Below are 16,140 nucleotides of genomic sequence, written 5' to 3' on the forward strand. Positions count from 1 at the left end.
TGAACAGGCAGAGGAAGAACTGCAGGGTGGCACCAATGAGAAAAGTCGCTCCAGAACCTGATTTCACCCTCACATTCATCATCAATAATTTAAAGGACTCAAACAAATTATGATCTGAAAACGTTGATACCCACCTGTTTTCGTCAATAGCTTAGACCACCAAAGTGAATAGTCTGCTGCCGAATTAGAGTGCAACCTTGTATTCAAGCAGCATTGACCACTTGTTCCCAGACCCAGAGGCCATCCATGTGCAGATTGCTCCTCTCTTACTGAGTACCATCCCCTAGGGGTATTGAGAGACGAGGAAGATTGGTACTTAGAACCACACCTAGGTGATTAGTTAATTTATTGTATACAGTGTGGTATAATGCCAGCTGTATGTCTATTTTGTTAGCATTTGTATTTGAATTGTGGCCAAATGAATTGTCAGGCCGTAGAGGACCAATAAGCAAATGTGACTGTAGCTGTGGAAACTCGTATGGGTTTAAACTTGCCCCCCCCCCCTTTCAAATTCCATTCCATTTGCTCAGCTCTTTCGTCTTCTCTTGAATTTGTTTCACTGTCAAGGTTTCCATACGACTGCTCTGCAATGTTTTCCTTCCTGTTGAACCATGACTCCCCCCTTTACATCGCTGACAGAGCTGAATCTATTTTCCACGCTACTCTTGTCACCTCTTCTCATCCAAAGAGAGTGAGGATATTATTGCCATGGTCCTCACCTTTTACCAGCTTCTGAATGAATTGAGGCATCGTTTGCATTTTCCATCATGTTCAACAAGATTCCATCACGAGACTCATCTTCCATTCCTCTGTTCTGGACAATAACATGGACTCTTGACCTCACAGTCTACCTCACTACGACCCTGCAACTTATTGCCTACCTGCACTGCACTTTCTCTGTAAATGTAATACTTTATTTCACCATTGTATATTGTTTTACCTCAATGCTCTGTATGAATGGTATCTAAGTCAGTTTTTCACTATATCTTGAATCAAATTGCCTGTCTCCCTCAACCTCTCTGCAACTTTCAACAATGTCCCTGATTTCCCAGTTTACATGAAGAGTCTTCAAGCTAAAACACTAGTTGTGTGTGATTTTCTGTGGATGCTGCCGGATGTGCAAATACTTCCAGCATTTTGTACCCTTTGCGTGGATTTATAGCCTTTGAAGGATCTTAATTTTAAAGGTGCCTGGCTGTTGGTGAAGGGGAAGTTAGAGATGTAGTTACATCATCACAGATGAATTATTTGCTTTCATTGCAAACAGAGGGAGGATGTGTGGAATAGCATCATATTTCCACAATGATTTTTCAGTTCTTCCTTCCACCCATTGGTGATCTCCAAAATAGCTCGTGGGAAATGCTGGTGCCTCATAATGGCAAAAAACTGCAGCATCCACGTGGATATTGTAATCCAACGATAACCTCTCCCATGCAGAATTGAATTGCTGTGGTGGCTTAAAAGCATTGGAATAATGGATTTCCACTCTGAGAAGGCATTATGATTCTTGCCTTAACTGAATAATGTGGTCCTACTTCACATAGACCTGAACACTGAGGGAGAAGAATCGTATTTAGTTCTAGTATCAGGCAACATCAATGTGAGGTATCCACTAAACTATTGTGGTTAATTTGATAGTTCATGGCAATACCTAACATCCTGGCAAATCTATTAACTTTCTCCACTTGCTAAACTGTTGAAAGAATAACTGAAATATTGATAGCTTTCTTTGAACAGGGGATCTTCCTTGTTTAACCATAGATGGCAGTCTCAATGGTTCTGCAAATAATTCCAGCTTCAGTATGGAAGGAGCCACATTTCTATTAGTTCACTGTCATGGTTTCATCAATAGACATTGATAATACTATCCTTAGCTTGATCAGAAGTTTTGGGTGTTACCAGTAGGTGCAGCCCAGGGCAGTTGACAAAAGCTATGAGAAATATGCCAATACAGAGAGATTAAGCAGGGAGCATGCAGAGTAAGAGGAGTTACAGGTGGAGAAATGTGAATGACAGCAGAATTCTAGATGAGAAACAACATTTCTCTTGGCTGGTCACAAAACAGAAACTTGTGCATGTACTTCGAAGTATCTGTCCCTCAATTAGAATGATCTCACTGATATTTTGGGTGTTACTTATTCTTTCTCTATCGATAGTAAGGTGGAGATACATCTCTACAAAAGGAGGTGTAAGGTGCTCCTTCCCTCCGCTAGCCTGCAGGTCACCCTTGGGCAAGGTGCAGCTTCGCACCATTCCCAACCCCCCCACCGATCAGTGTCACAGGAAGCCATGGGAGCAGGTGGTGGATGGTCGTATGAGCTGCTGGTGTATATCACAGGTCCTGGTTGTGCAACCACTGACACCGGTCAGACAATCTCTGAAGAGTTCTGATAATGGCTTGGGTCACCTGTCTTGTCAAGACACTGCTCACAAGCAGGCAATGCCAAACAACTACTGCAGAAAAATTTGCCAAGAACAATCATGGTCGTCGGACAATGACCACCTACATCATAAGACATGGCACAGAATGACAATGATGATGATTATTCTCCCCTTATTGGTGTATTGCTAATGCAGCCATCTTTTGGGGCAATTGCCTTGTGCTGAAGCAGTAAAGTCTACAAAATGTGGTTCAGCAGTAACATACCATTCTCTGTCAACGACATGGACCAAAAGCTCCAAGCATATGTAGAATTGTAGCAAAGTTGGAAGAAATCAGCCAACATCCAACCTATATGTAACATCTGCATTGAGCTTGTCCCATCTCGTGACTAGTCACTGCACTCATTATGAGAAGATCAAATTACACGGTGCTATATTAGGTGCTAGAGGGCCATCAGAAACTCTGGGTGTTGGAAGGAGGCAGTGAATAGAAAAAAACACACTGCTAGAGCTAAGTTTTATTTGTAAAAAAAAGCAATATCTACAAAATATTAACATGAGCAAGAACAATTCCAAATTACAACATTCTGTTTAGGTACCAAATCTCAGATATCAAATGAAAACCAAATTCCTTTTTAGTTAGAATCAGTGAGATTCATTAGAAGAACCTTTATTACTTATATTTCTCTAATTAGATCTAGTGTTATTCCTTATTTAAAGGTTTATAGACTAACTTTCTATTTATCCCTAGTTAGTTAGGAAACTAATTGAATTCCTATTTTTAACTATTATGGTTCACCTCAGTTTCAGTTTCAGGCCAGCATATCCATAAATGCAAATTCCATACCCCCACCGCCCCACCCAAAAAAAAGTACACACGCACACATTCATACACAGTTTAAATCTTTTCACGACCAACAAAGCAACTTTTAAACAAAATAAATTTCATTCAGTCACTTACCAAAGTTCTTGCAGAATACTCAGTTCTTCCAAAAGCTCAAATTCAGATCGTATGAATGAAAAATAAACATATAGATCCAACCGTATTAAATCCTCTATGCCTTGAAAGAATTTTGTTCATGCGCTGGTTCTGCGATCTTGGGTGGCTCGCCATCTTCTTTCTTGGTTTGTTGGACGAAATAGCGAAAAGTCTATTCACAATACTAATGCAAAAAAAAACCTTGCGCTGTATACAACAGGATTGCAATCCATAGGTTTTAATACGCATTCTATTTTCTATACAACGCAATGTCACATTATTTCCAAACATTTCTGTGACAACACTACTGAACATATTTCACACACAAACTGTGCGTTCAAAACAGTAAAAGTGTTTTATTTCACCAAATCCCTTGGTAAGATTTAACAGAACTATTTCCCAGTTACACTGTAGAGATCTTGCACGCTACACTCTGCTGATATCGTCTCACTATGGCTGATGCTCGTTATAGCCATAGTTTTAATAAAACTTTTATCGATATTGTCCCCCTCCAGGGGCTTCACCCTGAGAATTTCCAGTAAGTAGTTAGTAGCTACTAACCCCACTTTTAACAGTTTTATCTTTAGTTTGTTGTGTTCCTGTTGCTTGTCCATGCCTGCATCTCCATGCTTTGTTCTCACATAGCTTTTTTCATCCCTTCACTGGTGGAGCTTTCTAACATTACATCTTTGGGTTTAATTAATCTGGGTTACATATAAATCATGTGCAGTTCCTGTAAATGATCTTTATGGGAAATTTGTCCCTTTCCGGTATTGAACATATTCAGCTGCATGAGTGTTGGCTAGAGAATTGAGCTTACAAAATGCAATGCTGATGTCACATTGTGCATGCTGAATGATGTCACGATCTCTGTGGTTTGCACTCTTGCAGCAAGTGTTCTCTGCATGTACAAGCAACTGCACCAGTATGGTATTCTATGCCACTTACCCCACAAAGGACAGCATATACAGCAGCTACACAAACAAAATGCTGGTGGAACACAGCAGGCCAGGCAGCATCTATAGGGAGAAGCACTGTCGACGTTTCGGGCCGAGACCCTTCGTCAGGACTAACCGAAAGGAAAGACAGTAAGAGATTTGAAAGTAGTGGGGGGAGGGGGAATGCGAAATGATAGGAGAAGACTGGAGGGAGTGGGATGAAGCTAAGAGCTGGAAAGGTGATTGGCGAAAGTGATACAGAGCTGGAGAAGGGAAAGGATCATGGGACGGGAGGCCTCAGGAGAAAGAAAGCGGGGGGTGGGGAGCACCAGAGGGAGATGGAGAACAGGCAAACAACTAAATATGTCAGGGATGGGGTAAGAAGGGGAGGAGGGGCATAATGGAAGTTAGAGAAGTCAATGTTCATGCCATCAGGTTGGAGGCTACCCAGCCGGTATATAAGGTGTTGTCCCTCCAACCTGAGTTTGGATTCATTTTGACAGTAGAGGAGGCCATGGATAGACATATCAGAATGGGAATGGGACGTGAAATTAAAATGTGTGGCCACTGGGAGATCCTGCTTTTTCTGGCAGTCTGAGCGTAGGTGTTCAGTGAAACGGTCTCCCAGTCTGCGTCGGGTCTCACCAATATATAAAAGGCCACACTGGGAGCACCTGACGCAGTATACCACACCAGCCAACTCACAGGTGAAGTGTCGCCTCACCTGGAAGGACTGTCTGGGGCCCTGAATGGTGGTGAGGGAGGAAATGTAAGGGCAGGTGTAGCACTTGTTCTGTTTACAAGGATAAGTGCCAGAAGGGAGATCGGTGGGAAGGGATGGGGTGGGGGGGGGACAAGTGGACAAGGGAGTCACGTAGGGAGCGATCCCTGCGAAAAGCAAAAGAGAGGGGGGAGGGAAAAATGTGTTTGGTAGTGGGATCCCGTTGGAGGTGGAGGAAGTTACAGAGAATTATACGTTGGACCTGGAGGCTGGTGGGGTGGTAGGTAAGGACAAGGGGAACCCTATCCTGAGTGGAGTGGCGGGTGGATGGGGTGAGGGCAGATGTGCGGGAAATGGGAGAGATGCGTTTGAGAGCAGAGTTGATGGTGGACGAAGGGAAGCCCCTTTGTTTAAAAAAGAAAGACATCTTCTTCGTCCTGGAATGAAAAGCCTCATCGTGAGAGCAGATGCGGCAGAGACAGAAGAATTGTGAGAAGGGGATAGCCTTTTTGCAAGAGACAGGGTGGGAAGAGTGAGAGTTTGTAGGCTTATAGTAGATATCAGTAGATAGGCCGTCTCCAGAGATGGAGACAGAAAGATCAAGAAAGGGGAGGGAGGTGTCAGAAATGGACCAGGTAAATTTGAGGGCAGGGTGAAAGTTGGAGGCAAAGTTAATGAAGTCGGCGAGCTCAGCATGCAAAGCAAGATCTTGACTCAAAATAATGCATGAAGTTTTTGTCATTGCCATAGACACGGTGCTGCCAATGTTGCAGTAATCAATCATGGCAGAGTTTCAAATTAGTCACGGAATGTTTAAAGACAACAATATGGATTCAGAAGAATTAAGAATGTACAACCAAGAAAATCCATGGACATTTGATGTATATTTCCATATTTTTCTTGCACAATGGAAAAATCTACTTGTTCAGAAGTAAAGGTAACAGAGCACTTTCAAATATAAGCAAAAACAGAAATTATCAACTTTGTGACTCAAATATATCAAACAAAGTTGTCAGCAGCCACCGAACTCATAGCACTCATTAATGAGATTTTCATACATCCTATTTTATAGTGTTCGTTTATTACCTATAATCATAATACATGATTATTTGCTTTTATAGTGCATGTTTTTAAGAATAATACAAACCTATGGCAATGTTTTAAGGGATGCAAAGTTTTGCGATTTCTTGTCAAGAATACTGAAGAAACAGCAAGTCTGCCACATGGTTGCATAGTGGTTAGCACAACACTCTAGAGTAACTGGGTTCAATCCTTGCCACTGCCTGACAGGAGTTTGGATGTTCTCCCGTATCTGCGTGGCTTTCCTCCGGGTGCTTCAGTTTCTTCCTGCAGTGCAAAGATTGTACGGATTGGGTGGTTAGTTGATCATTGTAAATTGCCCTCTGATTAGGCTAGGATTAAATCAACAGATTGCTGGGCAGCTTGGGTCAAACGTCCGGAAGGACCTATTCTGCTCAGTATTCCAATAAATAAATAAACAATACAGTGTTAAGAAAAACATCTCCATGCTATTCACTTTTGTCAATGTTATTCTGTATTTTACAGCTTTCAGTTCATTGGCCTTTATTTAGCAAGCAAAAGGCTTGAACCTATTATTGAAAGAAGGACTCATCAGAATATTATACATAGAGTAAAATACTTTCTACTTGATTTCCACAGTTGTTCATGCAGTAGTTTTTGCTAAAATTACCAGAGATGGAATGATGCAATATAGAACGTCAAGGCACATTAGGTTGAAGATAAAAATCACTCTTCTTCCCACATGAGATGCTTCAATATTTATTCCTTACCCACACAATTTTGAACTGAGTTTATGAAATAATGTTTGAGATTGGCTGTTTTATTTTTAGTTCTATAATTTTATGTCAACATTAATGTTTTCATTTTTATAGTGCTGCTTCCTAGATGTTATTTTTTGGTATATTATAATTTGAATTACAAGAGCTGTAGGTGCTGAATGGAATGCATTTAATGGACTGAATAATTTAGAATGTCCATAATTCAGAAATTATTTGTTTAATTTGTGTTTCAAAATGACTACAGTATTTATTATAAAAAGGAAATTATATGTAGTCTGTTTTTTGAACAAAATACTTAAAGCACTATTGTGAAAATCTAAATCACTGGTGTTTGTATTTGCTGGTATGGTAAACGGTGCATTTTATTTCTAATTGAAAATATACTCATTGAAATTCAGCTACAGTAACTGAAAAAAATAACCTTTGGCTTTGGAAACAGGTCCAAACAGGAATGTGGAATACACTCTTGTTGACTCTGCTGATGGATTTTTTTCAATTGATAAATATTCTGGAATCATCAGTCTGGAAAAGGCCCTGGATAGGGAACAGCAGGCATTGTACAACCTCACTGTCAGAGCCACAGACCAGGGAGAGACATGGAAACTCTCAACTTTTGCCACAGTCACGATAATTGTATTGGACATCAATGACAATCCACCAGTTTTTGGAAGACGAGATTATCTCACCACGGTACCTGAAGATGTACCACCGGGTACTGAAGTTCTGACCGTCTATGCAGCCAGCAAAGATATTGGTGCAAATGCAGAAATTACTTACAGTATTAGATCTGGTAATGAACATGGTAAATTCAGAATTGATCCTCAGGAAGGTAAAAATTCATCTTTTCTTTCAAATAAGTATCAGTTTGCTGTTCATGCTAGAACATCAAGTATTTACTGATCTGGTGGGAGCAATTTCATTAAAGTGTTCATTGTGTTTCTTCATTCATGGAAATTCCCTTCCTAGATATTTGAATAGTACAGGTATTTTGCATAATCCAAGTAGATACTTATTGATTTATTTGTTCATTACTGTTTTCTAACTGATACCACTAAAAGAATAAACTCCCTTTTACATGCTGTGTAAAGCTCCAAAAGCATGCATTACATTAATTAAGCATGCATGTTCCCTTACTGCTAAGAATATGGGACATATTTTCATGTAAATGAGTGCAAATTTTGCACATAATTCAGATTATGAAAATTCATTTGGCAAATAAAGGTATTCCTTTAAAAATACCATCCCATCCTCAATATATTGCTCAGTCCATTTTTTGTTTGGAGCTACGTATCATGGTTCTAGAACCAATGAGAATTTTATATAACTCCTGCAGTTATATTTTCTGTATATTTCTAATTTGAATAGTACTCAATAACTTTCCAGCATTTGTCATTACATTGGACTTTGCTTATCAATGGTTAAAGCCACAGAATTAAATTAAGGCACGGGTGAACTTATTCAAGGTGTTCGTGAATATCTCGTTGAGTGAAGATCCATTGGAAAATATTAGACCCATTGGACTCAAAAATAATCTTAAACTGTGAAAAATGAGCAAGAACACACTGCTTTTTTTTTAATTCTGAGGCATTCAAAGAAATGTGGTTTATGTTCTCCCAAAAATGAATACATTGGATGCCATCTTGATAGCTGTAGGAAATGATCTGTTTGCAATGAATATTTTCTTTTATAGGATTCAGATTATTTTCCCGATAATAAGTAGCCTGGATGCTAGCTTGATAACATTAGGAAATTATTTGCTTTCTATGTTTATTTTCTTTCATAGGATTCAGACATAATTTTCACAATATTTTTGAATTCTCTTTTAAATGCAGGAATTATTTCTGTAATTGAGCCTCTTGATTATGAAACTTGTAAGAATTACTACCTCACAATTGAAGCCAGAGATGGAGGCTCTCCTTCGCTGAGCACAGTAACTACTGTCAATGTCAATGTAACCGATGTAAACGATAACCCACCAGAATTTAGCAGGGATATATACAATTCAGTTATCAGTGAAGATGCAGCCATTGGAGAATCTGTTGCTTTGGTATGTTTCTTTTTTTTCACTTCAATACAATTCAACTAAATAGTGGAAAAAGTATTCTTGAAAGTCACACAAGTTACAAAACTAATAATTGTTAAGTGTGGCTTTGCAAATTTACTGGTGTAACAAATTGAAATGCTACAATGAGGTACTGCAGTGATAGACTAATACTAGAAAAAGGTTGGACTCATTGATCAAATTTAGGTGTCCTGTGTAGGTAGGCAAGATCCTGTGGAAGGGTCCAATATGTCAGAATCCATCTTTTACCATTTCCTTCTTTCTGCAAATTCTTGGGATTAATTTCAGCACAGGTTGGTTGGGGTATACAGGCCAAGCATAAGCCGAGGGGCTTTCTGGAGCATCCTGAAGCTTTGCCAGATGTAGTACCATTCAGGGCTCCACCCTACACCACAAAGCAAAAAATTACATTTGCTTTTGAGCCAACAATGATGCAATAGATAGGAAGGATATTTCCTCTGCGATTGGCAGGTCAGTGAAATCTTCTTGCTCCCAAGTTACTAGATTTTGCTGTGATATCCTAACAGTGGTATTAGTGATATTTGCACCACTGCTCATTTAGTTACCCATCTTTAAAATGCTGGTAACTTGCTCCTGAACTTGTGGTTTTGATGTTAAATGATAACAGGTACATAATGACACCACAAATTTATCCACCCTTAAGCCACAGAAAATCTTTGCAAGCAAAGATAGAAATAATGATGAAGCACTAAATATGTCACTTGTAGTTTGCAACAACACAGAATGAAACCATTCACTCCACACAAGCTCCATGGGGTCGTTCTTCCTTTTCTGGGTACCTATAATTTACTTCTGATCATGCAAGCTCATCACTTTCCTTTGATTCTTCCACTCAGAAACCAACACTAAGGGATAAAGTAGTCATTTAATCTGCCTGCATTTCTTTGGCCTTAAAGTCCATTTAAAATCGATTAAACAGACTATATTTTTCTCATTTTTTTAAGTCCTTCTCAACATGTATTTGATCACCTCTCAAAACTTGCACGTGACAGTGATTTTGTGTTCTCTATTAGTCACAGTTTTACTCCTGAGATGATCTACTAAGTTAGAGATGCGAAATAAGTGGATATAGTTATTGCTAAATATAAACATATTGGCAAGAAAAACTTATGTTTATATTCGGCCCGTTATTTTGATTTTTTTTGTCATGCACATAAAGTTTATTCAATTGGTTTTGTTGACAGTTTGATACAAAAAGAAATCTGTTTTTCAATTGTCTTGTTCAATATTAATTGTGAATTTGATCACACAGATGCTGGCAGAAGATTGGGACAGTCAAGCTAATGCACAGATTCATTTCTCCATTGTGAATGGAGATCTGGGTAATTACTTCAGCATCAATCCAGTCACAGGCTTAATCAAAATCAAAGAACAACTTGATAGAGAAAAAGTAAGGAAAGATTGAACAAGGACTATTTCTAAAAATTGTACTACAACATTTTGAAATTAATTTCCAATGTCTCAAAAATTAAACTAAAACAGGAAATGGTGGTTGAGCAGCAGATCAGTTTACATCTCTGGGAAGAGAAACAATAATGGGAAAATTGAGTGAAAGAAAAGAAACTCAAATAGGGTGTGGTGGGGTATGACTCTGATGAAGTAAAATGGGCTGACTATGGGAGTGAATGGGAATGATTAGAAGTTTAGAACATAGGCTAATGAATTTAGGAGTTGCAAAACGCAGAGCAGGAGGAGATACCTGACAGGGCAGGCTGAACATGTTGTCCACATTTTCAGAAAAATAAAAGAAGATTACAGCAAACATGAGGAAAATGCTGGAAATTCAAGCAATACACATAAAATGCTGGTGGAACGCAGCAGACCAGGCAGCACCTATAGGAAGAAGCACTGTCAACATTTTGGGCCAAGACCCTTCGTCAGGACTTCCAGTTAGTCCTGACGAAGGGTCTTGGTCCAAAACGTCGTCTGCACTTTTTCCTATAGATGCTGCCTGGCCTGCTGTGTTCCACCAGCATTTTATGTCTTACAGCAAACATGTGGGGTCAACATCACTGGTGAATGATACCAGATCCCATTGCCAGAAGTTGTAGAATTCAGTATTGAGTCCGTAGGATCCATGACTAACTAGGTGACTACGGCTTGATATTCACTGGTGGGGTCTGTGATCCAAATGGAGATATAGACATAGAAAACCTACAGCACAATACAGGCCCTTTGGCCCACAAAGCTGTGACAAACATGTCCTTACCTGAGAAATTCCTTAGGGTCACCCATAGCCCTCTATTTTTCTAAGCTCCATGTGCCTATCCAGGAGTCACTTGAAAGACCCCATCATATCCATCTCCACCACCATTGCTGGCAGCCCATTCCACACATGCACCACTCTCTGCATAAAAAGACTTAACCCTGACATCTCCTCTGTGCCATCTTCCAAGCACCTTAAAACTATACCCTCTTGTGCTAGCTATTTCAGCCCTGGGAAAAGCCCTCTGACTATCCACACGATCAATTCCACTCATCATCTTATACACCTCTATCAGATCACCTCTCATCCTCCGTCGCTCTAAGGAGAAAAGACTGAGTTCACTCAACCTATTCTCATAAGGCATGCTCCCCAATCCAGGCAACATCCTTGTAAATCTCCTCTGCACCTTTTCTATAGTTTTCACATCCTTCCTGTAGTGAGGCGACCAGAACTGAGCACAATACTCCAAGTGGGGTCTGGCCAAGGTCCTTTATAGCTGCAACATTATCTCTCGGCTCCTAAACTCAATCCCACGATTGATGAAGGCCAATGCACCATATGCCTTCTTAACCACAGAGTCCACCTGCGCAGAGGCTTTTAGTGTTCTATAGACTCAGACCCCAAGATCCTTCTGATCCTCCGTACTGCCAAGAGTCTTACCATTAATACTATTTTCTGCCATCTTATTTGACCTACCAAAATGACCACCTCACACTTATCTGGGTTGAACTCCATCTTCCACTTCTCAGCCCAGTTTTGCATCCTATCAATGTCTCTCTATAACCTCTGACAGCCCTCCACACTATCCACAACACCCCCAACCTTTGTGTCATCAGCAAATTTACTAACCCATCCCTCCACTTCCTCAGCCAAGTCATTTATAAAAATCACGAAGAGTAGGGGTCCCAGAACAGATCCCTGAGGCACACCACTGGTGATCAACCTCCATGCAGAAGATGACCCGTCTACATCAGGAGGTGTCTGATAACTGACTTTTGCAAAACAGAGGTCTGTTCCCCGGCATCACACTTGTCAGTGGGTTTCATGATGATATCAGGGTTGGTTCATAGTGAGTACAGTGTTGCACGTTCAGAAGGGGATAGGTTAGAACACAAGAGAGCAGAAGAGTCTAAATGGATGATGCTTTTTCAGCTGTTAGCAGTGAATAAATCAGTGTCTCATTGGATTACAACTGCAACATAGCATAGTAATAAGCCTTGCAGTGAGCTTCACTGCTCAGTTTGCGTTCTACTATGTGAGCTAGCTGGTGTTAAAAAAAAAAGTTAATCAACATTTGGTTACTGAATCCCTGAATTCTTCAGAAGGAAACTACAACCAGTTACCATACATTTGTTTGTTGCAACATGCAGTTTCCTTGATGCCTTGAAGTTCTGTGTACTTTTCCAAATGGGAAAATCATAAACAAACAAATAGGCATGCCGTGATCTCTGACAGAACTATATTGAGTAAATGATTTAAGTGGATTTGAGTATTGGAGAAATGAAATTGTAGTGCAAACAAAAATCCTTCAAAATATATTTCAGGATACTATAAATCACTTATTTAATGAAGAGGCAGCAAAAGGTGTTAATTTATAGACAAATTAAAATTCAAATATATTTAGTTAAATGTATTATCTGATCTTTCAACTTTTTCTTTATATGTCAAAATACTACCTTTGTTTGATTCATACAAATCATTTTATTATAGAACAAACTTTAAAATTATAATAATTGTATTACTTCTAAATCTGAATAAATTTTTATTTGAAATGTTTATTTTTTATGAACAATAAACTTCAAGGCATTTGGAGCCCAGAGGCTGTTGCAGTATTTTTGAAGGCTGCTGTAGAGAGTGTGGTGAGCTGTTCCAGCATCTTCTCTTGTGTACTGCTGCAAGCTACGGTTCCCATTTGTGATGCTTGAGTGAGCTTTTCGTAGTGACTGGTTGGGCACTTTTTAGGAGAAATTGTGGCCAGCAACAGCTCAAAGCTGGAGGTGTGCACCGACACAAGGGCATTTAGCTAATTGACTATTCAAGTGAGGAGAAAATTTGTCTTGGTGTTGGAAAGGCAAGAAAAAACTATATGTAGGGTCAAATTTACCTTGAGCTTGTAGTGTAACAAACAGGCGGGGTGTTGAAAAGAGGAAATATTTAGAGTTATCAAAGAATGTATACAATGTACAACCTTGAGGTTTGTCTTCTAACAGGCAGCCACAAAACAAAGAAACCAAAAAACAAATCCCATATATATGAAAAAAAGGTTGTCTAACACCCAGTGTGTAGAGAATTTTAAAAATGCATCATGCCCAGAAGAAAATCATGTCATGGTAAACTGTAGGTTATAGAGAGGTATGTCTTGCTGCTATCACCTCACCTCCACTCATACATCTTCCTGGCTTAGGCCCCTAACACTTGCGCAGCAGGCTGGCTGCAGCATTTATGAAAATCGGAGTCTCTCTCGGTCCAGTGCAAATCTTGGGTCAGCCTGAAGCATCAGGAAGTGAATCATGCATTCGGACAGAAATGTCCAATCGTGGTTAAGACCAAATTTAGAGACAAATTTCAGCCTATTCAGTCATTCAATAAACATGACCTGGGTGTTAGAGCGGCAGGATGCAAGACTGCACACAGCACATTCCGTCTGTGATGTTACTTTATTTCCATTACGGTTGTAATTTTGCCCTCACTTGCCACAGGAAGCCAGAGTGACCCAGGTAAAATGAAAGTGAATTTTAAAGGCAATTGGGCACTTTTGTCCTCACCAGCATCACTGTATTATATTTGTACAGCGGATAACAGATGTATGAATCAAAAAGGAAATTAGGGCTTTAAAGTGATAGTAGGATCCATTACTTCCTTTCTACCACTTCCTGAGCCAACATTGGTGATGTTTGGATAGAGGGCTTGGAGGTTGGGGTCATACAGGTCAGGGACTAAGCACACCGTATGAGGAACTAATCAGAGGTTGGGCTTGAGCAAAGAGCTCACCAGAAGCCAGAGCATTGTTTTCTTTGGATTCTGTAAGGGATGGGGCTTGGGCATTCAGATGGGCTTCATGAAGAAGTGACTGAAAGTCTGTTAGAGAAGGAATTTGGGGTTCTGAGGACAATGGCATGTAGAGAGGTAGTTTTGAGAGTGAACAGTAAGAAAAAAGTTCTCAGTGGAAGACGACAAATTCCTCAGACTAAACGACAGTGGAATACTTAAGGTTAGGCTCATCCTAAAACCATCTATTGCTTCAGAGTTCAAGAGTTCCATGTTGAAAACAGTTTTATGTCATTGTACCTACACAACAGCTTTCATGCAAGTGTCGCACAGAGGATCTGGAAAGTGGGTTAGAGGGGCAAAATACCTGATTGAATTTGGCAATTTGATTTTTAATAATATTCCATTGCATAGTAATCAGTCATTTTGTTCTGTGTGACAGAACTTCTGGCCCAAATGTTTGCATTCTGTCCTCCTACTAAAATCAGACTTCTTTGCCTTTAGATAAGGAAACTGTAGAATTGGCATTACAATTTAGTAATTACTTGTGTTAATGAAATAGTTTATCTCAGGGTGTTTAGCTGCAACAGAATATTGTTACATTGTGTTTGTATTAATTTAGCAGTCTGAGAGTATAATGAAGTTTTGGGGGTAACTTCTTTCAATAAAGTATCTTCAAACCATTGAAAATGCATTACTCTATAATTCTTGTTCAATTATTTCAACAGGTGTCTGGCTATTCACTAATTGTGCAAGCTGAAGACAGTGGAATGCCACCCATGTCATCTACAGTTACTGTGAATATTGATGTCTCAGATATTAATGATAACCCCCCTGAATTTATCCCTGCAAATTATTCAGCTGTCATTCAGGTAAATATTTAAAATGACTCATTCAAGTTTATTTCATGCACTTCTTCCCATTGATAAACTGATTTTAAGTTCAGGTTGTAATTAGAAGGATGTGGGTAAGGTGCTATTTTTACTTCCCTAGAGATTTGTTGAATCAAGTTCAATCATTTCAGAGTTACCTTCATTGTTGCTGCTTCAAATTAAACCAATAACGATATAAAGCAATAATGGTATAAAATTGTAATGATGTTTTGTATTAAGATACAGTATAATGTGAATTAATAAATAGCTTCACAGATTTTGCTGAATAGAAATTCATTTCCAAATCTTGCTTCTGGGATGCCCAGTTCATTGGTGAACTTACTGACTGATGATTTTTACTATTGAAATCTCATATAAGAAATGAACAGTACAAAGCTGGAAAAGACTTCTCAGATCATGTGGCTGCATAGCAAAATTTTAACACATTCTATTGTTGTTCTTTCTTGCTCTTTCTGCTTCACTCTCTCAAGACAATGTGCTTTAGGTGTTCATCACATCCAACATAAAACATTCAAACCTGGTCTACTGAGTATTTGCAGCATTTTCTGTTGTTATCTTAGGCTTTACATTTTAACTCTTTGTAATGTGTAAACTGCTTTCCAATCATTTTTCTTAAAGATTCTAAAAGGTGTAATTATCTTGAAGGAAAGTCTAAGTGGATTAAACACAATGTCTTCCTACAACTTAATTATTCTTCTATTACCTTATAAGATTCACTACTTATATTGTAGATAGAAGTATTTATTTCACTTTATTTTTGCACTTTAATCCTTTGAATTATTCATATTTTCAATCGTTCAACGATAATCAACATTTTTGATCAACCAACTGCTAGATATTTATAGAAAACCTTAACATTCAGTATACTTATCATTAATCTGTTATTAATCTCCACTGTTATAAATTAACTAGACTAGATCAATCATCTCATAGTTAGTACCTCTAGTCATGCACCTGATTTTTGGATTTCTTGATTAAATGTACATAATGCATTCAGGTTCATGTTTCAAATGTTCCTGCCTCCTTTTTAGATTTCCCAATCTTCCTTTAATAAATTGAAATTCATCACTGCAGCTGCATCTGTGACCATGCATGCTTCCCCATGTTTCTACCAAGTTCTTGCTGCTATC

At 39.1% G+C, this 16,140-nt stretch overlaps 1 protein-coding gene across 1 annotated transcript in view; it reads left to right on the forward strand.

Moving 5' to 3' along the window:
* Positions 1-16,140, forward strand: part of fat3a (FAT atypical cadherin 3a) — a 570,475-nt gene that overhangs the window by 477,664 nt on the left and 76,671 nt on the right. The window contains exons 16-19 of the mRNA XM_059964604.1: positions 7,280-7,669; positions 8,673-8,887; positions 10,176-10,313; positions 14,846-14,989. Coding sequence (XP_059820587.1) covers positions 7,280-7,669; positions 8,673-8,887; positions 10,176-10,313; positions 14,846-14,989 — 887 coding nt within the window. The remainder of the gene's footprint in view (positions 1-7,279; positions 7,670-8,672; positions 8,888-10,175; positions 10,314-14,845; positions 14,990-16,140) is intronic.

This window comes from Hypanus sabinus, chromosome 3 (genome assembly GCF_030144855.1).
Source record: "Hypanus sabinus isolate sHypSab1 chromosome 3, sHypSab1.hap1, whole genome shotgun sequence".
Taxonomy (NCBI): Eukaryota; Metazoa; Chordata; class Chondrichthyes; order Myliobatiformes; family Dasyatidae; genus Hypanus; species Hypanus sabinus.